Source organism: Dermacentor albipictus, chromosome 8 (genome assembly GCF_038994185.2).
Source record: "Dermacentor albipictus isolate Rhodes 1998 colony chromosome 8, USDA_Dalb.pri_finalv2, whole genome shotgun sequence".
NCBI classification, from domain to species: Eukaryota; Metazoa; Arthropoda; class Arachnida; order Ixodida; family Ixodidae; genus Dermacentor; species Dermacentor albipictus.
In genome coordinates, this window is record NC_091828.1 from 102,275,198 (window position 1) to 102,300,887 (window position 25,690).

Below are 25,690 nucleotides of genomic sequence, written 5' to 3' on the forward strand. Positions count from 1 at the left end.
TTGATATTTTTCACTGGCCATTGCATATATACAAGAATGTAAGCACGGTTCTTGCATGACAAAGTTTCATTAACATATTTGTCCTCAACTTGTTCAGTACATTGCCTTTTCATTTTTCATATCAGTGGCATGCACTGCTTTCCTGGTTTCGAACTGATATAGTTGTAAAGTTCGTGTGATATTTTCTTTACTTAAATAGACAAAAATATGGAAGCATTGATATCAGTTATTTTGGGCAATATTTTTGGCACATACGAGTATATTCTTTTATGAAGAAATACACATTTTATTGTTTTGACTGTGCGTAGCGTTCAAGAATTCGTTTGCAGCATCTTTGGCAATGACAATGCAGTTATTCATGTATTTGATCCCTTGACAAATTGTTTAAGAGGAAGCTTTAGCTCGGGTCCAATCCGACGCGACCTATTCAAATACTTGTAAAACGTAGAAACCCTTTTCTTAGATAATCCTGCTAATCGCTTTTACTGAAATTCGTTGCATTTGAGAGAGAAAGTTAAATCCTAGTTCTGTTGGAAACACAACTTCGATTTAGGGCCTGAATGTTGTTTAAAATATTTTAAAAAATTCGAAAGTTTGAAAATATAGAAGCACGACGTTTACAAACTAATAGCTATGCATGAATAACAGACACTGTGGTTCTGTAAACGGCGTCTATTATTACAGTCAAAGGGGGCAAGTTTGCTATGTCAATTTGTATTTTACGTGAATTGGTTACGTTGTGTACAAGGGTTCTGCACAAGCCGTATTTCCACAATATTAAATTTTTTTGAGAATCATGTGTAACATATCCATTTTGTCCGCTGTAGATGTACTATTAGATGCAATTCACAGAATTGTGATATCATTTTTCATTGTTGAGTCACGGAGTTTTAAACTTGATAGCTTCGTTTTCTGAAAATTTTCGATTTGGCCAATTTTTAATAAATAATTGACCACCTAAATAAAAAAATTTGAAAGCAGTAGTCACTGGAATTAAACTTTTACTTTTAAATGCAACAACAAAATTTCTGGCTACGCCACTGGCCCCATATATATATATATATATATATATATATATATATATATATATATATATATATATATATATATATATATATATATATATATATATACGTAGGGCCAGTGGCGTAGCCCCCCCCCGAACAAAATTTCTGGCTACGCCACTGGTCTTGGACGATTGATGTCGGCTACGCGGTGTAGCTCGAACCTTACACCTGGCCGCGCTGGAGCTGGTTTCTCGTTTGTAAAAATAAATATTTCTCACTGTCCCTATACCCACCCGGAAGGAGGGGACGGATAACGAGAAAATAAGAATTCTTGGCGACATGAAAAGGCTGTGCCGTATGTTCCATTCCGTCCGTACGAAGGGACTGCTCTACAACGGAACATGCGCATCACTCAGCGATGCGAAATTTCTCGTCGCCGTTTGCGATGACGCTACGGAAAACTGCTCGTTGATCAAACTTATACGCAGAAGAAAATAGGCAACACACACTTTCTTTATTGGTTTACACCTCCGCGTTCGGGCGCGAAAAAAAATTTAAAGAAATGCAAAGAATTTTTTCATGGCTCCCCATTCAACTACATATAAGAAAACAAAAACAAAGTCAAAACCAAGAAAAAGAAGAAGAAAAAACATAAGCTCCGCCAGTGGCCCACGTCTGTACGTTGCTGCCACGTCACCAGTGCGCGACATGAGACATCAGTTTTTGCAGTCAATCACTGTAGCGCGCCAGCAGCCCCGACAGACACTCGATGCTATCACTACCACTTCACGCAGGAACCGGTATTCCTTGTGCCCTTAAAAAGAACAGTTTTTGATGGTCAAGAAAACAACACAAACTCTGATAGCAGTGCAGGGATCGCTTGGCCTCCTCTGCCGGCTCGCTGACACATAGCCTAGCTCAGGCTATGGCTCATAGTGACTTCTACACGCGTAGCACCAGCAGTGGCAGCAGGGTGCAGAACTGCCCATGGTCAACCAACTAGCCCAGTCAGCTTATACGCTAATTAGCGTGGAGTCACCACATGGTCGACGAGGTCACTGCCGGTTGACAACCGCATTGTCTCGTGGTCTTGGGACGACTACCTCCAGGCCGACGTCGCCGCCGTTCGATAGCAGCAAGCTGACTGGCGTTTCTTTCAGTTGGCGACCAGTCGGCATGCCGGCCCCCGCCGCGTAGTCGACTGTTCTTCTGTGGACAGCCCGGCGCTAACGTCGCAGTGTACGGACCCCGATTCGTCGGCTTCAGCGCCGTCGCCCGCAGAAGCCTGGCTTTGCGGTAGCGTCGTAGAAGCGCAGCGGCGAGTATAGGCAGCAGGTTCAGGGCGAATATGGACGCTACGAAATGGAGGACCACACTCGTGAAGTGGCGGCAGCGGGACGGCAGCTTCTTGTTCCTCGGTCCGTGAAGCACCAGCTGCGGTAGCAGGACAGGATGACCGTGGACGCAAGGCAAGAACGCGCTCGGGACGCGTTGCGAGAGCGATGGTTGTCCCGTTTCACCGGTAGACGTGGCAGGGGCTTGGCACGGAGAGGGCAGCACCGCGGTGTCGTCCTCATTTGGGAGCGGCTGAACAACGGTCGTCGCTGACGGTGGCCACCGGGAGAGGTACACGCCTCCGCCGAAATCGTTTATCGATATTCCTGCGTATGGGAGGAGGAGAGGGAAATGGGTGTTAGGGAGTTTAACTAAAGCCCCTTAAACTTTGCAAAGTAGCGACACGCTTTGAACAATGCCGCGTCCTCCTCGCGCGCTCTGGCCGACGCCGCGTGGCTATTGGCCCAATGGCATCACGTGGGCACTCGCGCCGGTTTCGTTTGTTTAGAGTAGTGCTTCAGCGCCATTTTCGCTCGAGAAGCAGCGTCTACGGAGTGGCGAGGAGTGCGTGTTAGCGCCGTTGCTACGCTCGAGCGGCGGCGCCACGGTCGAGGAGGGAGCGTGAAAGAGAGGAGAAACGAGGAGGAGTGAAGGCGGAGGAGGAGAGTGTCGCTACTTTACGAAGTTTGAGGGGCTTTAGGTTTAACGTCTCATATCAACACCTCTGACATCGTAGTTTGGGGGGGGGGGTTTGGTGTGGGGGGGCTCCACATTTATTCTGACGACATATATAGGTTCCTTTAGCCTGAGCCGATAACCCGTCGGAATGCACTCGCCTCGGTCGGGAATCGGTGTACTCTTTCTTTTTTATACACTTCTGAATTAATTCGAAGGATGCCTCCAGATGCTCCAACTCACCCCTGTACTCCGTTTCACAAACTGCGTGCAGTGGTGCGAAGGTATATCGGCCAACGCGAAGAGAGGGGGCCAGGAGGAGGGTTCGCCCATTGTTTGTCCGCGCCAGTGATCGCCCTGTTCCCCACCCCGACCGAATAGGAGCTTCGCGGAAGGATCAGTGGCACACAGTGGGCGAGCCCTCTCCGTCCTTTGACTGGCACACGCTGCAGGCTCTGGTCAACGAATGACCGACTCGAGCCCTATATGGCCTTCCCTGCAGGGGCGTAGTCAGAAACGTTTTTCGAGGGACCCTATGGTGGTGGGGAGGGGGGTGATTGCACATAAGTGACCTGGAACGGGCTTCTTCCCCCCTCCCCCTCGCCTGGCTACGCCGCCGCAGTGCAAAGAATAAGGGCGAGCCTGCATCATGTTTATCGGGCTATTTATTATTTCGACTGTAGGACGAAGGTCTCTCTCCCAGCTCTCCCAGCGATCTGTTATGCGAAGGTCTTAACGTCAGCTGACTTGTAGACCCTCGCTTACTTTCCCTTCGCATTACGTGTGTCCCACCCAAGGAGGTTAAAGAAAGTTTTTATGTAACCTCCTTGGTCCCACCCAACTCCATTTTGTTCTCTTAATGTCAACTAGAATATCCGTAGCCTCCGCTCGCTCTCCAACACACACCGTTGTCTTCACGTTACGCCTAACATTTTTCGTCGTGCTGAGACAGAACCTGCATATATATTATACATGCAACCTCCCATTCGTTTCGAAGAAGGCTGACGCGCGTCGTTTTTACCCTATACGTTAGACCCATATAGTGCTATAACTTGTTAATAGTTACTCATGTAGTTTATTGCTTCATATTTGTTTACATGCTGTGCCTTCCTATCCTGATTGCTTTCTATTGAATTGTTCAAACATGTACTATGTACCTTGTGATTGCTTGCTACTGAATTGTTTAAACGTATACTATGTCTAGTTCGATAACAATGTAAGCGCAACTCCTGTCTTGGCTTGTGCTGACGGTATGAATAAATAAATAAATAAAAATGCGCACCTGCGCGGTGGCAGGATTGGTCGGCTAGCGGGACGGTCTCCATGGGGGGCAGCGGCTGCCTGGTCCTCTTTCCGGTCCCCGGGGGGGAGGACTCTGGGGGGGGGGGGGCCCGAGGGGTCGTGGAGTTTCACGCGCCTCACGACGACGCCGACGTCTCCTCAGAGCGCGCGGTCTTCGGGGGGGACCTCGGACGTCCACCGAAGACGACGGCCAACTCGGGGCTGACCCGCGGGCGGTTCGGGATCCGCCGAGGCTTCCTTCTTCTTTGTTCTTCTTCTTTGTCGTCGATTCGGGCCGCTTCCCTCTCGCGCGCTCGATCGGCTGCGTCTCGCGCGATACCTGGCCGTTTGCAAACTGTAACTGCGTTCTATCAGAAACTATTCGAATAGATTCTAATAGAACGCAGTTGTTTTGTTAGATTATTATATTACTTATTATATTATCATTAGATTGTTATGCATTATCATGTCATTATTAGATTATTAAAATTATTGGACTGCTCGATTAGAATCGTCCTGGATTTTACTCGCCTGGATTTATTCTTCGACATTATGGATTCCTAAATTTGTTCGCTTAGTACATATGTAAAATCTGCCCGACTGTTAGCCAAGCCCCGTGAGGGGATATGTGCCAGACACATCATCATCATCATCATCATCATCACCACCACCTCACCGCGTCGTAATGGTTTGGCATACTTACCTTCCAGAGGAGTTTCTGCGTATTTTTTTTTACATGCGTTCTCTATATTGCTTTAGGGGGAAAGTTATTGAAACTTTCACGAGAAACACGATAACAGGACGGCAAGGACCATAGTCTGTTCGAAGATCTAGGGGCCGTATTCGCAGAGCTTTTCGTTCGTAAGCGCTCTTTGACATTGGCTAATCTTTGCTAGTCTTTGCTTTGATGGACAGTCTTTGCTACTATGTCAATAATCAGGGTTGACAGGAATTCGAACAACTGTGGCGTAATTAAGAGCCTTTGTGAATGCGGCCCTGTAGATAGGCCAAATTCAGAAAGCGTTTTGCTCGTATAAGAGCTGCATGCATGTCATTGGCCGTCTACCATCACCATCGTCTCGAATCTGCTTTTTACAAACGCTTTTAGCGTAATATTTCTTTTCTTTTTTGTGTGTGGCTACGGGCCCCGGTTCCTTTCTGTCAGTTTACCAGTGGAAGCTCGTCAACCGTAAAAGCAACGTTGCTCTTACCCCGTTGTCACGAAAAAAAAAAATAAGTTTTCCGTTTTCATTCTCAGCGACCTGGGAGTGTCCCGTACGTTAACTGTGTCCTTCATTCACACAGGTGTGAAAGTAGCGGCTTTTGTCATGAGGCGGATATCGTGGGGTACACGTCGCTTAAGATGCCTTAATTCTTCGCTGCTCTGCGAACATCGCATATAGTATCATGCAGCGTGAGCTGCAGTGAGAGCCAAGAAAGAAACATCGCAGTTGACAATTTTACTCGCATAACAGATGTGACGGTGACATTCTTTATTACGTCAGAACTGTGATGGCTGGTAGAACCAACCTGGAGACCCCGAGCGGTGGCTGGGGGTCTCGCTGCAGAGCACGAAGGTCGGTGGTTCGCCATCGAATTGCAATTTCGATGGGAGTGGAATGCAAGAGCGGCCGCGCGTGCATCGAACATTTAAGTGCACACTAAAAAACAATAAATAAACGCTAGTATTTGGTTAGTCATTTGCATCCCATTATTTAATTAAATGTTACCATCCAGCCTCTTAAGTGCTGTTCGAATTGTCAAGCTGCCAATTGGGCATTTGTAGAGAATCAGTTCGAATGTTTTTTTTTTCCGCTATAGCGTATACCACAGAGTTATCTACTTTGGAACGTTAAACTGAATCCCGATCGACCAACCAATCAAACTCCGCAGAGAAGGGGGTGTCGAAAAGATAGTCGGCATCCTTCCCCAGAAAATCCAAGGCCTCCGCGGATTCACGAGGGACCGGTTTATGGCTCTGGCATTCGGATATGTTAGGGAACACCGCGACTTTGAAGACTTTTTGCCACTGCGACAAGTATATTACTGTATGGTGTTGTATGTGATTTTTGCGCGCTGATAACGTGCCACACGACCTGGGCGCGACCTGAATGCGACCTGGGCACGACCTGGGCACGACCTGGATGCGACCTGGATGCGACCTGGATGCGACCTAGACGCGACCTGGATGCGACCTGGGCACGACCTGGATGCGATCTGGATGCGACCTGGACGCGACCTGGATGCGACCTAGGCGCGACCTGGACGTGACCTGGACGCGACCTGGACGCGACATGGACGCCACATAGAGGCGACAGAGACACGACATAGACACGTGCGCCTGTTTTACGTGTCCCTGTGCCCATCGCGTCTCCATTTAGCGTCGCAGTCGTACACCGTGCACAGTCGTGCCATACCAACTATGTAAACTTCGTTCGGAGCAGTTCCGAGCTGCGCGAACGTTCGAAAGTGCGCTTCGTCGAGGGTGCGCATGCGCACACGCGCGCGCGCGTTTATGTGACGCCCGCGTGTACGCACGTCTCCAGTTGTAGCGACCACATGGTTACACGACTATGCACCGGCGGACCGGCACAGTTCCTCGATGACGTAACGCATCTTGACCAGAGCCGCGTCCACGTCGTCCGCGCCGACGCCGTTGTAGAGGACGGCGCGGGCCTTGGTCAGGCCGATGGGGATCATCTTCACCGTGACGGCCTGCTGGAGGTCATCGTACTCCCGCTGCGTGACCTGAAAGAGGGGCAAAAAGAAAAACATCAAAAAGCAAAACCATGTACTGCGAAATGTTGCACCTCGGCAGTGTTGTGGAAGAGTTCAATCGTCGTGTCAATCGAGCCAAGCGATATGCGCGAGTCCACAGGAAGACCCCCGGGGCGTGAGTTTAAGCGATCAACCGTGGTCGAAAAAATTGGAGGACGCTTAAGCTTCGCCTTCAAGAGTGGAACGCGATAGCGTTCCCGTCGACCCGCCAATGGGTGTAAGACAATGGGCTACAGGGCAGCCATCACTTACGAGGCGCCCCGCATCAGACGCGGTGAGCGTCGAGCCATATGGTCGAGCAACGCGGCGTTCGGCGCAGCAACGAAACGTGCGCCTGAGCAAGCGGAGCGAACCAAAGAACTCGGTATCCCGGAGGGGGAAATGATGCACGCCAGCCAAACGCCGTGATCGGCACGGGCAGAGAGATAGAGAGATAGTGATCTAAAGAAAGGAAGGACGCTTGATTCTACAGAGGGAGCGAGCCGCGACAGCTCCAATGCGCGCGTGGCGTGCCATCTGTCGGGGCAGCGCCGTACATGGAGAGGAGGGGGTCTTCTGTGTTTGCCGCAAGATGGCTCTCCGTGTGCGGAAAGCGCAGAAGAAATGCAGCGAAACGCGCTTCGCTACTCGTGTATTTGCGACTTCTGTAAGTTACATGTTCATAATTACCGATATACACCACAGTATAACTTTCCACGGCTCGTTTCGAAGGCAACACCGCATTCACTAGAGGCGCGTTTGTACCTTTTGGAAGCATCGAAATCGTGGCTGAGTGGTAGCGTCTCCGTCTCACACTCCGGAGACCCTGGTTCGATTCCCACCCAGCCCATCTTGGAAGTTGCTTTTTATTTATGGAGTGCATGCCGTGATTTATCGCTCACGGTCAACGCCGCAAAACGCTGACGCCGACGCCGACACCGACGATACCGGCTTTTCTGCGACACGAGCTCCTTAACGCTATCGCGTTAAAAAGGGAATATCGCTGGAGCGAACGCTTCGGCAAAGGGGGTGGGCGGGGTGACCTTCGTCAGGGCAGCTAACGGTTCTTGACGAAGCGTTGTCGCCTATCGAAGCGTTGGCTGCAAAGACATTCCTTGTCCAACCATCGTTAATCACATCATTGTTAGAATAATCCATAAATGAAGAAGGGGGCAGGCAGATGGAGTAGCACACTGTGGTATAAAGGTTATTATAAACAGGGATGAGGTGCCTCAAAGAGGCTGGCCAACGTTTCGATAGGAGCACCTGTCTTAGTCGAAGGCGTCTTTGATCTATCTTCCGTGGAGATAGATCCTCCTGTCGAAACGTTGGCCAGCCTGTCTGAGGCACCTCATCCCTGTTTATGATAACCTTTATACCACATCATTGTTATAGTAGCCATTTAGCCCGGACGAACGATTGAAGAGTCGGAAAAGTTGCTGGCCACATCCTCATGCGAGTGATGCACATTACCTTCAGTCGTTTCCCGAGAATAACCGAGAAAGCGACTGCGTAAGATATTTGTCCGCGATTTATAAGACCAGATGCGTGCGGAGCCGTATATGTATATATATGGAAATTGCTTCAAGCGCAGTCTTATATGCCGCCAGCCTTGGTGAAAAGCTTCGCCGATTTGGCCTTTATAAACCGTCACGTATAACCGTCGTTATAGACAGGCGACGAAAAAGCAGCCGTGACGGTGTCTTTCGAATACCACTCGTTGACTAGGAAAATCCAGCGTGCACAGCAACAGCACGCCAAAAGATGCTACGCGATGCTACACTTTCACCTGTGTGTTCATGGGCCTCGAAAACAGTTTTCGTTTTTACGACAAAATGCATGAGGGGACAACCTTCGGCCAGTTGCTTTTTTGATCAACTTTCATTTCCAATATTTTATCAATTTTTTAATTCAAATAACGAGTATAAGTAATTTCCCCTAGGCTGTCCTGGGTATCTTTGTCGGCTTCTTATGTGACTCATAAAAATAGAGCCCCGCGGTTTTCATGCTTCTCGTTCAGATATATATATATATATATATATATATATATATATATATATATATATATATATATATATATATATATATATATATGTATATATATATATATATATATATATATATATATATATATATATATATATAGATAGATAGATAGATAGATAGATATACACACAAACACTTACCTCTACCACGTGACTGGCGCCCCACACTTCACACACATACACTTTGTATTTTGTTGTTTCACTTTGACACTCCTAATGCTAAGGCATTAAAAAAGTTTCTTTCCTCTCTCTCTTTTTTTACGTTTGTAATATACCAGTCGATAATATAACCGACTTGCAAAGCTATATTAAAATATGTCCGAGCTGTGTTTGGCTCTGAGAAGGATAGGGAAAGGAACACCAAGGGAACAGAAATCTGCGACACGACGTGGCCACGAGAACTTTTGTTCCCGAACGTGCGCATGCGAACGAATGATGTACAGCCTTTGTCAAAAGTATACGGGCTACTTTGCGGTTTCACTATAGCGGATGTCCCAGTTACCAGGAACCAAATCATTAAAAAAGGATTGTTCTACGGGAATAAGAACAAGTGCATGTTGCTCAGGCTTGTTGACAGTCCTGTAAAAAAAAAACACTCTAGTATTTGATTAGTCATATACGTCCAATTATTTAATTAAATGTTATAATCCAGCTTTTTAAGTGCTGTTCGAATTGTCAAGGTGCCGATTGGGCATTTGTAGAGAATAGTAACGCCAAAATGGGGAGGTGTTTCTAACAAGATACAAATTATATGTTCTTTTGTTTGTTTTTTATTTGTTTTCCCGGTAAGTAGAGCAGGCCCTGAAGATATGAAAAAAAAATGCCATATGACTGTGCACCACGTAATATTTCTCCATCTGCGAGAAAAACAAAGAAAACGCGATGTGCACCTGTCTGCAAAAAAAAAAAAACGTGATTTTCTTTACAGCCGCCTGATTTACATATTGACAATTAGAGCACCAATGAAAGGAAACTACACACTTTTTAACGAAATATTGGATGTCGTTGAGCAAAAAGATTACTGGAAGTCTGTCAGAAAGAGACCCTGAAGAACATGCACTCGACCTTAAGAATCATCCCGTTCTTTTTTGTTTGTTTGCTGCGGTTCCCGTGACACTACATAATGACACTCCTGACTTGCAGGACACGAAAATGCATGATACAGGATACAGGATAATACAGGATACATGCAGGACACGATAATTCATTCCGCAGGGCGTTGAAACTTTCGGCATTCCACAGGAACACCTTTAAGCATCCCGTTAGTCAGCACGGCGGTCGCAGACAACGTATAGCCCCGTTTACTTTTGACAAAGACTCGCATTTTTCCAATAGAGAGATATTGTAACCTTGTTGAGGCGCTCGCAGAAGGTAAGGGGCGACAGACGGCTCGTGTCTCGAAATTCGTAGACGACCATGTTCGTCTGCACCGTCTCCAGGTCCAAGCCGATGTAGGGGTTGCCCTGCAGACTGACGCCTGCAAAGAACCAGATAGCGCAGAAGTGCGCAACTCATACACCTCGGTTATATATATATATATATATATATATATATATATATATATATATATATATATATATATATATATATATATATATATATATATATATATATATATATATATATATATATATATATTCGTTATAGCCGCTAGTTCACTATATGCGGGTTCACTGCAACGAGGTTTTACTGTATTTGCCATTTGAAGCATCGAGTGTCATTCTAAAATTATAGCGGAAGGAAGTATGGCACTTGCATTTACGCGAATTGCCGATACAGCGCTTCAACTAGCCTGCCAATGGTGGTAAAGTGCACTGTAATGACGGATATAGTACACAGATATAGTACATATAATCCAGGCATGGGGGGGCTTTGCCTAAAAGCTTTGGCCCTTTTGCTTCGAGCGACCTTCTGGTTCCTTGCTCTAAAACTGTGTATTGCCATCTCAAGTTTGCTGCATGCCAACGATTGTCCTTGTTCACCCTCTAATTTCTAGCATCGCACTGTTTTGAGAACGTTACAAATGAAAAGGAATTCTTCAAAGTACCTAAATATCATGGCAACCCTTGGTGGGTGTCACCGCCCAAGAGCCCCGTCCAGATCTATATAGCGACACTCATCACTGTCTATACTCATTTATGCAGTATATGTTACATAACAAAGCGAAGTAGTTGTCAATGTTTAACGCTACACTGCTCTCAAGAGATGTTGTATGACAAGCACGCAACACAGCTGAACCACAAGAAACGATAGGCGGGGTCCAACTCTACGCTCCGGCGACGGCTCCCTCAGAGTAATAGAAACTGATCTCGAAGGCTATACTTGTGCGGACAGCACGTGCCGGAAGTGACTGCGGAAGCAAAAATGCGTCATGGCCGCCATTCTCTTGGCGCCATCTATAAAAGAAGGTGCGTTTTGTTTTCTTCAACGAAGCCATGCCGAATCATAGGGAAATCCACCTACTATCCTGCATTTCCGCGCCGGTTGAATCGCTGCTGCGCTGTTTCCCTTATAGTCAGGAAACCCTTTGATTTCAAACACTCTTTATCAGGCATTAGGTGACCACGAGTTTCACCTTGCCGCACACAGATGGCGCGTCAGTCGGTTAACCCGACTCGCACTGACAGGTATGCGCTAAAACATGCCCAGAGGTTGACAAGGAGCTTTGGAGCTGGTGTGATATTGGACATCTGTGGCAGTTAGGCACGGCCAAGAAATATCCGGCTCGGCCCTCAATATGAGAACAAAGAAAAACTGCGCAAAAAGGACAAGACAGAGAAAGAACCACACGACACAGGCGCTCACTTTGTTCTCATATTGTCATATACCATCTAGCCCCTCACTGTACGCTACTAGACTTCGGCCCTCAACGTTGGGGCCGATATATATAGCGTCTTACCCCTGGCGAGCCTCTGCGCGTTGTCGTGGTCCTCGTGCACTCTGGCCACCATGGTCCGGAGCGCGACGAGGCCCGCCGCGGCCACGATGCCCGCCTGGCGCATGCCGCCGCCCAGGCACTTGCGCACTCGGGACACCCTGCACGTCACAGTCGCTCGATCACTTGGAGAGACCGCTCGTTACAACGAACTCGCTTTATTCGAAATATCTCTTTACTCGAAATTTTCCTGGTCCCGACCGCGCAGTGTACGCATTTTTAGAACGATTATCGGAATTAGAGCGGCCGCTCGTTATAACGAACTCTCTTTATTCGAAATATCTCTTTATTCGAAGTTTTCGTAGTCCCGGCCGCGCGGTGTACGCATTTTTAGAACGATTGTCGGAACGACCATGATGCCGGATACATCGACAACGCCTTTATGTGGGCCCGTTGGTTGATCTCGACCGTGTTCATACGTAACACCGCTACAGAATAGGACGAAAAGAACACATACGACAGCACGGTGCCCTGGACAAAGGTCCCCACCCAGGCTAAACCAAGTCAAGAGCGTTCAAGAATGCCCTGACGGACTACAACAAAAGATCCTGCAGATACCAATAAATGTTTTTAATGATGATGATGGACGATCCTGTCGAATGTGTTCGTTTTGCTCTCCTTTTTAGTGCTGTTATTTATGAACACTGCCACGTACCGTTTGGTACGAAGTTCGAAGCGCCTTCGAGCTTCGTATCAACCTTGAGTGGTAAAGAACTCTCTGAAGATCACTCCGCCGCCTGGCGGCAGCTCTTTCGAACAGTATCATGTGATGAACACTGACAGGCGAGACAGCCGGCCATGGGTGTCAGCCGAATTTCGCTGTTGGGTCCCGGGTATCGGGTGCGCCTTTGTTTCGATGTACGTTTTACAAGCTTCCGCACGTGTGATGAGCGCCCCCGTCCTGCGTTACAATGACTCCTTTAGAGACTTCCCGCTTTTAACGACAGACCGCTTAAACCGAAGTATATTTACTATTCCGATGAAATCGTTACAGCGAGGGTTCTGCCGCACATACTGTATCGCTCAGGACAACATCCATTTGGGCTAGATGGTGCATATTTGAATTAGGAAGGAACATCGCCAACTAAGACGATCACGAGAGAGATGTACGCGCATGCATGCGTACATGCATGCGTCTTCGACGTACGCGCATGCATGCGTACATCGTCGACCGTATAAATAAGACAATATTTCTGCCTCCCTCTTCTGCGCTGTATACTACTGCCGACAGACGAGAACAACGGAAGTAAACCGTCAACTGCTTGCGTGTTAGTAATGTTTAGCCTTTATTTGACTCCGTTTTTGACAGACCTCATGCTATCCCATGGCGTACTCTTAGGCAAAGTTACACCCTTTGGGATGCATCTTTTCCACACGACCGTCATAAGATAATAATCGTCATCTGCCTTCTTGCGTTTCCTTTCTTGGAAACGCCAAGCCCGCTACTTTACTGTCGGGAATGCTGTGCCATGCTGATAACGCGCATGCCGTTCGTTACTGGGAAGTACCGGGCTCACCGCGTTGAAGAAAGGACATGCGGATAAGACAGATGGCGATTGTTGTGTGGCAAAAGGGTGTAATTTTGCTTAAGAGTGTACACTGCGAAAATGCTTTGCACCCTTTCGAGCACATGTTTGTCCTACAGCAATAATCTTCATCTGTCTTGCTTGCGTCTCCTTTGTTGGAAACTGCGCTCGCTACTTCCCTGCCAAAAGAATGCTATGTCACGCTCATAACGCGCAAGCCGTTCGTGATCTGGAAGTGCAGGGCGCACGTAATGTTACAGAAAGGAAAGCCACGCACGATGAGATGCCGATTATTGCTGTGGGACAAAAATATACGCCCCAAAGGGTGTGTACTGTTCTCAGAGTGTGTCCATTGACTCCAAGCAGGTTGAATGAGGGTGAAAGTACTCCATTAAGAGAGTACGAAAATGTTATCAAAAGGTTGTCGGATACAAAAAAAATTATAAAAGCAGTTAATACATCGAAAAGAAGTTTCCACGACTGCCTTTCTTAGCAGAGTTTCTGGAGTGCCCAACCACTCGAAAACAGACATAATGCACGTGCGCTAAGAAAAATTTGCTCCCTTTGGGTATTGCTTAGGCTTTAAACAAGAACCATAATCTTCGTTCCGCATGCACGTATTAGTGTGATTTAGCGTTCCTCACAGAAAAGTAACGACCACAGGGCGTTAAATAATTGAAGTGTATACGCAAGATTGATAGCGATAATCAATTGGGGGCAAGCCTTGCAGCGTTAAAAAATTTTGTCTATACATAACAAAAGCGTGAGAAATATCTGCTGGCCCAGCTGCACAAGTTGTTTAACATGTATGTTGCAAGCGCGAAGTAGGCAATCGGAACACTTGTTACATTTTCAGTGCTTCCTTGTCTACAAACAACGAAGTGCGTATCGCTGCCACGACTTACTTGTATATGAAGTCCTTAGACCCGGCCACCAGGGACCCTATGGGGCACGAGAGTCCCTGCAGAAACAAGAAGCAACCGTTACAGGCACTGTCCCGTAACTCGTAATACTCGAGAGAAAAGAGCTGCCAACCTACGGACTGATCAAGTGAACAATAAGCCAACGCGATTAGATGTTGTTCTCGCGTCTTCATTATTACTTCACGGGGCGTGAACCTATTTAGCATGACATATAGTTTTCTAAAATGGTCTTGCTGAGCCGCAACGGTCTAGAGGCTCCGGAGGGGCACGAAGGGACTCAGCAGAACGATCCACTCCTCACATTTAATGAAATTACTAAACTTGGTCGGAGAATTTATCCTCTGGCTCACCCGAAGCTCAGTAGAGGTTAGTCAGCTACTCTTAGAATGTTGCAGACGGGATCTTTCCTGTCGCTGGGATTCCTCAGTAGGCTGTACTCGGATGTGGACCCTAGTTGTCCCGACTGCAGTGAAACGTTTTGTTCTATGGCTCACATGCTCTGGCGATGTCCCGCGTTGCCTAACGACTTCTCCAGCGAAGCCGAATGGGAGGACGCCATCAGAAGCACGGTACTCCAAAATCAAACCCAGGCTATCAAGAGGGCCCAGGAAAGGGCGGAGCGTCACGGCGTTCTGTCCTCTACGTGGGCGCGGCCAGCGGCTACAATGGCCTCCCGTTAGGAGGTCCTGACAGTAGCTCCTCAGGATTACATAAAATTCGTTGTCTGTTGTCTGTTTGTCTGTCTGTCTGTCTGAGCTATACTGCAAACTTTACAGCATGTGAACCACCTCATACATTATAACTGGCGCGCGGTTGGCATATATATATATATATATATATATATATATATATATATATATATATATATATATATATATATATATATATATATATATATATAACCGTACTCCTAATAAAATCCGTCATCATTTGAAAGTCAGCGCTTTGTCCGGTCGCATTGCATCGTTCTTTCATCCCGGGTCAGCCAAGCACCACCCTAGCAAACCATCTCACGTGATGTACAAAACTGGGAGGGGGTGGGGGGAAGTATTCTGGTAAGAGTCCACCTAGTAGACATGTCCATTTCGTCTGCTTCTGAAGTGCTGATTGCTGGAGTCCCTGCGTCTTGCTGAAGCATGCCCCAGCCCAGCCAATCAGCACTGTTAGGTAGTCCAAGGAGTCCACTAGATGGACTCCTTGGACTACGTACAGTATTCTGTAAGAGTGGTGGACTCCTTGGACTACAGGTGGACTCCTACATTATTCAGTAAGAGTACATCCACGGGGTGAGCTCTTACAAAATACCTCTACACCCCTGTACGCCATAAGTACAGCGTCCTGTGTCAGGCGCTGCGCTCCTTTAGCTCCTGTACCTTTCCTGCAGTGTATCAAGAAAAAATTAGCATATCAAATCGTTAAGCTTTGAAAAGCTACTGCTTCAATTTTTACACGGGGAGCCTACGCCTTGCACCGCTTCCGTTCATACACTTTCATATTCCTCCGCAAGCAACCTGTCCGACTGACACCCTCACCCGCCGTGGTTGCTCATTGGCTATGGTGTCGGGCTGCTGAGCACGAGGTCGCGGGATCGAATCCCGGCCACGGCGGCCGCATTTCGATGGGGCGAAATGCGAAAACACCCGTGTGCTTAGATTTAGGTGCACGTTAAAGAATCCCAGATGGTCGAAATTTCCGAAGTCCTACACTACGGCGTGCCTCATAATCAGAAAGTGGTTTTGGCACGTAAAACCACATAATTATTTTTAACTGACACCCTTCTCTCCCGCCGCCGGAGTACTCTCCCGCAGCCACCACGGCGGGGAGGTTGCGGCCGGGAGAAGAGGAGGGCAGTCCTTCCCGAGCTCTCCACCACGCCACCCAAACCTTCCGACGCCCCCCCCCCCCCCCCCCCCCACAGCTTTCGCGCGACAGCACGTGTTTCTGAAAGAGCTATGGAAAACGGGGGGAAAGACAGGAGATGGAAGTTCAAGACGATGAGGAAAACGACAACAAGGTGAAAGCAGGAGCCAAGGTTTAGACAAGTGGACTTGTCTTCTTCAAGGCCTTGAAGAAGTCAAGTCCACTTGTCGAAACTTCGATTCCTGCTTTCACCTTGTTCTCGTTTGCTCATCGTCTCAAAGAGCCATATAATACTTGCTGCTGTTCGATCTCAGTTTGGGCGAGAGCATCCGCGGTGCCAGCCTGACTACCAAACAAACAAAAAAAAAACGGGCGAAAGAGCCAGAGGAAGGTGTTCGCTTTAAAATTACACGCGCGTGGCTTTCTTTCTTTCGCACGAAAGCGTTTTCGAGTGGCCGCTTATTTGCTGGGGGACGTCTATTATAAAACGGCAAGCCGTGCGCGCGCGTTATCCCTCGTGCGCTGGTTGCGTCGCATCTATAGTTGTATACAAGCAGCCGCGTTCTCCCGTATCGCGACACGCGCTGGTTGTATACGCACCCATAGAGTTTCTCACTATAATACCTAGAGGGTAATCTGGCGCCACCGTCTATGGGAGTTTCTTAAGGGGGCACCGTGCCGTCATGGGAATGACGGTATATGTGTCTGCGAGGCTCGTGTTGGCTGGTGTTGTAAGAGGCTTCGTCTAAAACGTGGATATGGCTGCACAAATAACGCGTTCTCAAAGTAAAATCTTCATAAAATGTTTCCATTCACGCATATTACATTTTTACTCACCAACGATGCATGACCAAGCGAAGAAAAGCAAGAACAGACGACCAACTGTTTCAAAGCGAGCGCGAACCTTGTCGTCTGTCCTCCAAACTTAGCGGCCCGCTGATACTTCTTACGCAACATGTAGTCGTACACACAATAACAAGTTCTCATAGTTAAGCAAAACATGTTTTCGCGTAATAATAAAGCTAAAACAACTCTTTACGTGCTGTTCTAGTAGAAAATGAATCATTGTGACAGACGGAACGGTACTTGCCAAGCGCGCCTTCAAGGTGTCCTGTCTCCACGAGAACGATGCCAATCCGAATCCACAATATACGGGCATTCCCATGCATACCACAGCGCAGCAGCGCCAGATTTCCCTCTTGGTGATGTGGTGAGAAACTCTATGCACGCACCTTGGAGATGCACATCATGACGGAGTCGCAGTCCCTGAGGAGGTCCTTGACCGGCAGGTCCAGGTACGCCGCCGCGTTGGTGATCCTCGCGCCGTCCATGTGAAGCGGTATGTTGTGACTTCTCGCGAACCGGGAGGCCTGCGCGCGGAGGGCACCTTTAAAGGGACACTATAAGCGAAACAATAAAATCAATTTAGACTAGCGAAGCATTGTTTAAGAACCCTGCAGGCAGTCATTTCAAAATAACAGTTTGATTATCAGATGAGAAAATGAAGGTCCAAGTATCGCTATTTGAATCTGTCTGTTTGGAGCCAGCGGTTATCAATGCGTTTGCGCTCTTAGGGTACTTCACGCTCTTTCCGGGGGCTGTGTGTTTGTATGTACCTAACAGTCTTTTCCCCCTACGTGGGTCACTGGTTATGGTTCATGGTCGAACGGGCAGCGCATCGGCTGGCTCTGCTTAGGTAGCAGGGTTCGAAACCAACCGCTGGGCTAACTGGGGTAGCCGAGTGTATGGCAATGTGTACACCCGTGAGCAAAAGTATACGGACCACAGGGTCGCCGAAAAAACAGAATTTCGTCGTAATTAACATGCATAAACAGAAACAGACAAGTGCACTGGACAATTCGTAATGCCAAGTTTAGACGGCAGTCTTTAATTTCAAGTTGCATTCGCAGACAGAGGAGAAATTGAGTTTTATCGCGCAATCCCCGGTCCGTATACTTTTTCTCACGGCTGTACGTATGTGTCGCTCTTCGACGAACCTCTCTCACGTCGACGTGGGTCTACTGTGTACGTGCGGGACTGCAGGTATAGGTACCGCTGTGCGAAGGAACTCTCCGACGCCGACTAGGAGCACTCGGTAGGTGCCACTTGGTCTATGCTCGTCTTCGACGAACCTCTTCGAGGCCAACTCGGGCCCGCGTTTGCACGCGTTGAATAAAGCGACAGTGTGCTGCTAAAAGTACCACGTCCGGTCAGCGTGTTCCGTGCGCGTAAGCCGTATAGACGCTTGGAAGGAACCTGTGGCGGTGAGAGGTCACGTGACCGTCTCGCCGTGACCTGCAGTAAGGTTTCTTCACTCGCTCACTCGGAGGTCGTCACGTGACACACGCGACCCAATCCTCGCGGCGCGCGGAAAACATGGGTGCGATCTTGTAGGCGTTCCAAAATAGAACGGAGGCGGTTCGTTCCACCGAGCCAAATACGATTCTTCAATTTCAACGGTGCCGAACGCCATGACGTCAATTGTGACGTGTTATCTGCTGTCAATCACTCCGTGTCGTCTGCTATCGGGCGAACGGAACGGAACATACCGCCTATTTCGTGACGTAAAGAACGCACCGCCTCCGTTCTATTGTGGAACGCGTACAAGATCGCACCCAAAATGTGTGATACACTCTGAAAAAAAAAAATGCTTCCATTGACTCTTCTTTTTTGCAAAGCAAGAAAAAAAAATGAAGGCTGGCAATAAAAATCCAAGGTTGATCCCATCCCTCGAGCACACCTGTTCCACGTAGTCGACGGGGAGCACGGTGCCCCCGCAGAAGTTGTGCGTGTTCTCGAGGCAGAGCAGCGCAGTCTTGGGGCAGGGTATGTTGCGGTACCTGACGCGAGACTCCAGGTCTTCGATGAGCAGCCGGCCGTCTTTCTGAGTCGGCACGGCCCAGCTGTGCACCGAGGCCACCTGCGTCGAGCAGTTGGAGCGGTTCAGTGCGCTGCACAGTTGGAGAGCGTTTTCATCATCATCATCATCATCATCATCATCATCAGCCTGGTTACGCCCACTGCAGTGCAAAGGCATCTCCCATACTTCTCCGACTAACCCGGTCATGTGCTAATTGTGGCCATGTTGTCCCTGCAAACTTCTTAACCTCATCCGCCCACCTAACTTTCTGCCGCCCCCTGCTACGCTTCTATTCTCTCGGAATCCAGTCCGTAACCCTTTATGACCATCGGTTATCTTCCCTCCTCATTACATGTCCTGCCCATATGCCCATTTCTTTTTCTTGATTTCATTTTGTTGATTTCATTTTCGGAGAGCGTTTTAGCGAACGAAAACTGGCAGAGGCGTAGCCAGAATTTTTTTTCCGAAGAGGCTGAGGGGAGGAGGGCTGGGGAGGAGGCGTACTAACGCAGAAATCTCGAGGGAGGAGAGTGAGGGGGAGGAGGGCAGGGGCACGTGCCCGGCGTGCTTGCCCTTGATTACGCCACTGCGCAGCTGCAACTTATCAAGCAGTCGGCTTTGTGTACATCTACATCTGTGCAGCACCTTGCATAGAGCCTATACACCACCCTGTGCTGCAGTCATGCGGATGCTGGGCCACCGATGCCTCTGCTTTGCACTGACTGCATCCGCGATACACCCGCTTGCACTGACGCCAAGGACGAAGATTAGCGAGTTTCCTACGAATTGATGTCGCATTGAAACGTCGGCAAACCATATACTAGATACAGCGTGGGGCACTCTATCGTGTATTGGCTATGGATGTCAATAGTATCTATAGTTATTCGAAACTACCGATAGAGTAAAGACTATCGATGCTGCTGGTATTGATAATATTGCGATATTTCGCCATGAAACTATCGATATAAAGTGCACAGAAACATGACTTTAGATAGCAGTGATGTCGATAGTGTTGCAGCAGTTAGCTATTGACAGTGCGATCGATAGTTTTACCATTCTTGGCTAGTGTTATAAGACATTTTCCCTTAAAACTGACCACCGGCAAGCTCATACAACTCGGATCAGGGAAACGATCGTCCAGTTTATGTTGCAGTGTTTACGTGTGCTTCGTCGCGTAATATTACATTATCGATATAGCACGATCGATATAGTGCGATCGATAGTACGATACCATCGACATAGTGCAGCATCGATAGCTCGATAACGACTAAACTATCAATAGTATAGATAGTACTATTAATAGTTTTGAGTCACCAGTGTTCGTGTGCACGTTACGCAGGCTTTTTAATCCGCTTGTTCCGGCTACACTACAAGGCACCGCAGCCGATTGTGAATGGCATCGTAGCTGATCGATCTCACTCCGCCTGCCAGTTTCGTCAGATGACGGTAAAAAGCACTTACCTGCGCCGTTCCTCCCTGCTCGCAGAGGAAGATGTGGGACGCGTCGCCCACCAGCACCTCCTCTCCCCTCCTGTCGCAGTGGGCCATCACTGCGGAAGTCACGCAAGAATAAGAGATCTCAGAGATAAGCACGCGTTTTAGACTTGAGCGACTGCACAATGCGTCAGCATTTCTTTTATCGACTCTCTCTCTCTGTCTTTCTCGTTCCACGACTGCCGGCACGGCGCCTCCTTCTCTCCCACCAATCTACCAGCTCTGATTCGGCGCTCCTCACATGACCCTTGACGTCACACCCCTCCCCATTCACTCTTCAAACGCGCCGACATTTTGAATTCTGGATTCGCTGCCCGAGTGGTGTAATAAATGCGAAAGCATTAGAAAACGAAAATAAATAAATAAATAAATAAAGCAATCAATCAATCAATAAATAAATCGGTTAACCTCTCCGAGCCTTTTGTCGCGATTTCGCGACACTGAATCTAGGGCTCACAAGTCCAAACGAGGCGCTTAGGCGAGACAAATCCTGATTTTGACGTCATCACTGGACAGCCAGCAAAAACACGTCAGGGTGTCGCCGTCTCTCACTCAAAGGAGTAAAACAAAAAACAAGAACATTTCGTGCACGGTGCTTCCAAAGGGGTTGAACACTCCAATATACTCGGGTGGCTGCGTCCACCCAGGTGCATAAATTTAGTCGCTATCTCTGCAGTGCCGACTGTGTACTGTTAGATATGGAGCTGGTTCCTGAGGCTACTTCGAGTTCCCCAAACCGCTTCGAGTGGCAGCACAGCTAATTGAGGAATGCGGAAGCAGGAAAGCGCATTCCAGAGAAGCGGCCGAGCAAACAAGTTTAAGGCAACAAGTTCGTGCGTCGCCGGGATTAGAAGGGGGCCTGGGACAATGGAGCGCAATCGACCCCCTTCGTCTTTGAAGAAGGCATTTGCCACCACTGCGGAGCCGAGTCACCGGGAGCAGGTGGGCATCCGACAATGAAGCAGGTGCACGGGCGCCCCCCCCCCGCTCCTTCTCCAGCCTACAAGTGGATTGCCAGTCTGCGAGGCAAGACAGCAGAGAGCCCCGCCAGGTGTGACCCCGCTCCTTCTCCAGCCTACAAGTGGATTGCCAGTCTGCGAGGCAAGACAGCAGAGAGCCCCGCCAGGTGTGACACCACGACACGGGCGCCTACCATTGGCTGCAAGTGGCGTCATCGGAGTGGACTCTCCCATTGGTCAAACATGACGTGACTTGCAGTGCTCGAAGGGCTTATAAGAAGCCTTCCAGAGAGACCTGAGGATTCTGGGACATGCCCTGATTCCCTGATTCACCTCTCTCGAACTTCTTGCCGCGGGCCGCAGCGTCCGAGTTGCTGCCGGCCCGTAATGTCTGTACGACTGGTACTTGACTCTCATCTCCCTTTATAATATGTAAATAAACCCTCCCAAGTTTTGTTTTTTCATCCCGACGTCCCGTCCTTCAACCCCTACATCTGGTTGGCAGCGGTAGGATCGCCTCCGAATGCATCAGCTGGTGGCAGCGCTACGAATCAACCTTCGTCGAGAGAGATCGTAAAGAACCGGGAAGAGCGAAGAAGAGAGAGCCTTCGTCGAAAGAGGTCCGAAGAGACTGGGAGTATCGAAGAAGGAGCGAGCCTTCGACCCAGGGAGTCCGGAAGGAACCGGCAACAGCGGACGAACGAACCGGATGGCAGGGTGCTGCAACCGTAAGTGAGCGCGTGGTTTTTTTCCTTATGATTCGCCAGACTCAAAGGTTGTGTGTTCAATTTTGATAGTTCTGGGAATCGGGAGTTTGTTGCATTGTGTGTTTGCACAAATTAATTAAGGAAAACAGTTTTAACCACCTGTCGGGGCAGCTGCCATGGATCTTAGAAGGTTGACGAGGTTAGACTTGTTGTTGGTGTGCGACGATTTGGGAGTTGAGGCGGACGAACGGATGGAAACGCCAGCTATCATAAAGGCGATTAATGATAGTGGCAATGATCACAAAAGCATTGAGCTTGCTTGGGAAGTGATACAGGAGCCACGGGAGCGAGAGCGTCGTGTACGTTTGCGAGCGCGTCGTGAACTTAGGAGTGAGCTTAAGCGTGAAGAACGCGAGAATGAACGGAAGCAGGAGCTTCAAGAACTTGCTCTTAGGTGTGAGCTTCACGACCGTGAGAATCAACGTAAGCTTGAGCGTGAGCAAAAGTATGAGAGAGAGAAAGCAGCACTGATCAAAGAGATACAGTATTGTGATCAGGTATTGGCACAGAGACAACGGCTGTCTGAGAATTCTGTAGGAAGTACAGAGCGAAAGAATGACGAAGTGTCTAGCAGATTTTCGCCAGGAGCCGACGAAAAGAGTAGTGCCTGTGAGATTGGCTGCAGATTCATAAGTGAAGGGAAAACGCTAGCTGCTAACGATGCCTTAGTGGCAACAGAGGCCGTTAAAGGCCGTAGTGAGAGCGACGAGGTGCTGTGCCAACAGATGACTGTGGAGACAGCTAGGCCAGCTGCGAACAAATTGGCACAGTTACCGAGCGTGTGCGTCGCTGGTAATGTTAGCGAGGTTGCTAGCGAAGAGAAGGGCACTTCTGACCCGACAGAAGCGAGCACCCATGTAGAGCCAGATGTGCGTGCAGAAGTGAAGTGCGAGCTGGACGATGCAGTTGAGAATAGTTCTCGGGGTGGCGAGCTCCGTAGCTCACGAGAGAACAACTGCATTGTTCAGGGATCGGTGCGGCTCTCCGCCAGTCTAGATGGCCTAGATAGGGATGATTCAGTTAATCATTCGGACTGTGCGCGTGAGACAGCGATCGATACCGACGGGCTGTGTGCCGATTCACAGCGTGCGCTGGGCAATGTAGTAGAGGGCAGTTCGCAAGAGTGCGAGTTGTCTTACTCGAGTAAAGCCTGCTGCATTGTGCCAGAGTCGGTTGAGCTGTCCGCCAGTCGAGGCAGAGAGAGAGTAGATTTAAATGTAAATCACTCAGACAATGCGGGTAAGAGGCCGATCCGGGCCGACGAAATGTGTACCGGCCAGCACGAGGCACGAGGCGACATGAAAACGAGTGCAAAGAGAAAGCGCCGTAAAAAGAAGCGCGGTAAAGACCGAGAGACGGTAAATAATGTAGCGCCGCCAAAAATGGCGAGAAACCCAAAAGGGCAGGGCGCAAGGAAAAAGATGCGGTCGTCAAGGACGATGTTGACGCATCCAAAACGTTCGAGCCACAGGTCAAAGGGGGACCGCGAAGAATGTTCTGCACGGACGCGGACAAAGGGCACGAGGCAGTTAAGCTCCTCGTCGTTCCGTAGTTCTTTTCATAGCTCAGCGTGCAGTTCGAAGAAACGCAAGGTGGCAGGACGAGGCCAGGTGGGGAGTGGCGACGCGGTCAGTCGAGTTCGTGTTGAAAGCGGGGCGCCGGGACGCAAATTGGCAAGAGAGCGTAACGTCTTGGGGGAGCTGATAGTTAGTCAGTCCTTTTGTTGATCCCCGGCAGCCAGAGTAGCTTTCAGACCACGCCCACCCCGGGTACGACTCAAAGTATGAGTCAGACGTAAGCGTTTGGAAAGGGAGGCCAGGAGCCCTTCCGTAGAAATGAAGTGTTTTGTTTTATTTTTGAGCATCGGAAAATTTCGCGATTTGAGACTGGGATTTCTTTCAATGTGTAAGGTTTGAGCTTTGGTTATGTTTTCGTTCGAGAAGCTCGAGATTTGAAAGACGCGTTTTTATGTAAGCATGTAGTCTCGCGAGATGCTCATTAATAAGTAGATAGGCTTTTTTTTGGTGTGTGTGAGTAACCTGAAGGTCAAGGTTATCGTCGAAAGGCCTATGGTAAAGCGCGTGTGTTATTTAACCTTCTTTCTTTTTAAGTGTTTTTGAATTTTAAGGTTAAGCGCGTAGATTTTCAGTAAGTGCATGAGTTGCACTGAGAGGCGTTCTTAGTTCCATTGGCGCGTGTCCTGTGTGGACGGAAGGAAGCAGATTTATGACTGGGTTGCTCTGGCAGCCGTATTCTGACTTCTCTTATAAGTACGCGTGGAACGAGTTATTAGAAGACGCATCATTTTAAGAGTTCTGCGGAGTGTGTAAGTCCCGCAAGTTTAATTGTTCGTTTACGTCACGTGTCCTGTAGGACCTTCAGGGAAAAAACGTGAGTAAGCGTAAGTGAAAAGTTTGCCTTCAATGCAAGTACGCGTTCTGTTTAGTGACCACAAGGCTGGTGCACTTGTGATTACGTACTTGTGAGGTTGACCAGATTGTTCAGTGGCACCATTACGTGCGATAAGTACGCCACTGCGATAAATTGGAAACATGCTGTTCGTGTAGTTAGGCCACTTATGTTATGTTCGGCTGTTTTCATTTGTTGTTTGCATCGTCGACGACCCTTTTGTTTTGCAACAACAATAGTACTCTGGTCTTGTCGGCAATCGAGGAGAAATGGATAGCTGTTTGGAAGGGTGGTTGGAACTGTTGTCAAAATTGGGGAACTAAAAGATCAGGGTTGATTTTGACTCAGTAATAGTCTGGCGAGTCAGGGGTGAAGAGCCTGCGCTTACGCGTGGTGCAGCGCTGTGCTGTTTTGTTTGTTTGACGTTTGTTCTCCAGGGCCTAGGATCCCGAAGTTCGTCAAACGAGGCTCGACCCCAGTACCCTGCAGCTTCTTTCAGCGTTCCTCCTGGCCAGCGAATTGAGTTCACCGGCCATTCAGAACAACCGGGGCGAGGACGAGCTGTTAGATATGGAGCTGGTTCCTGAGGCTACTTCGAGTTCCCCAAACCGCTTCGAGTGGCAGCACAGCTAATTGAGGAATGCGGAAGCAGGAAAGCGCATTCCAGAGAAGCGGCCGAGCAAACAAGTTTAAGGCAACAAGTTCGTGCGTCGCCGGGATTAGAAGGGGGCCTGGGACAATGGAGCGCAATCGACCCCCTTCGTCTTTGAAGAAGGCATTTGCCACCACTGCGGAGCCGAGTCACCGGGAGCAGGTGGGCATCCGACAATGAAGCAGGTGCACGGGCGCCCCCCCCC

The 25,690-nt window shown here is 48.7% G+C and overlaps 1 protein-coding gene and 1 long non-coding RNA gene across 2 annotated transcripts in view; both read right to left on the minus strand.

Annotated features, from left to right (window-relative positions):
• Positions 1-1,498: 1,498 nt before the first annotated feature.
• On the minus strand, positions 1,499-4,588 carry LOC135913698 (uncharacterized). The gene is made up of 2 exons (XR_010568095.2): positions 4,300-4,588; positions 1,499-2,668 (listed from the first exon to the last, which is right to left on the minus strand). It is a non-coding gene; the product is annotated as an uncharacterized lncRNA (long non-coding RNA).
• Positions 4,589-5,769: 1,181 nt separating this feature from the next.
• The window catches only part of LOC135913715 (uncharacterized), a 38,376-nt gene continuing 18,455 nt past the window's right edge, over positions 5,770-25,690 (minus strand). The window contains exons 5-11 of the mRNA XM_065446312.2: positions 20,666-20,754; positions 19,085-19,264; positions 17,577-17,714; positions 14,467-14,522; positions 12,000-12,136; positions 10,450-10,577; positions 5,770-7,046 (exon numbers count right to left, since the gene is read on the minus strand). Of these exons, the coding sequence (XP_065302384.1) occupies positions 6,870-7,046; positions 10,450-10,577; positions 12,000-12,136; positions 14,467-14,522; positions 17,577-17,714; positions 19,085-19,264; positions 20,666-20,754 (905 nt within the window). The 3' untranslated portion in view covers positions 5,770-6,869. The remainder of the gene's footprint in view (positions 7,047-10,449; positions 10,578-11,999; positions 12,137-14,466; positions 14,523-17,576; positions 17,715-19,084; positions 19,265-20,665; positions 20,755-25,690) is intronic.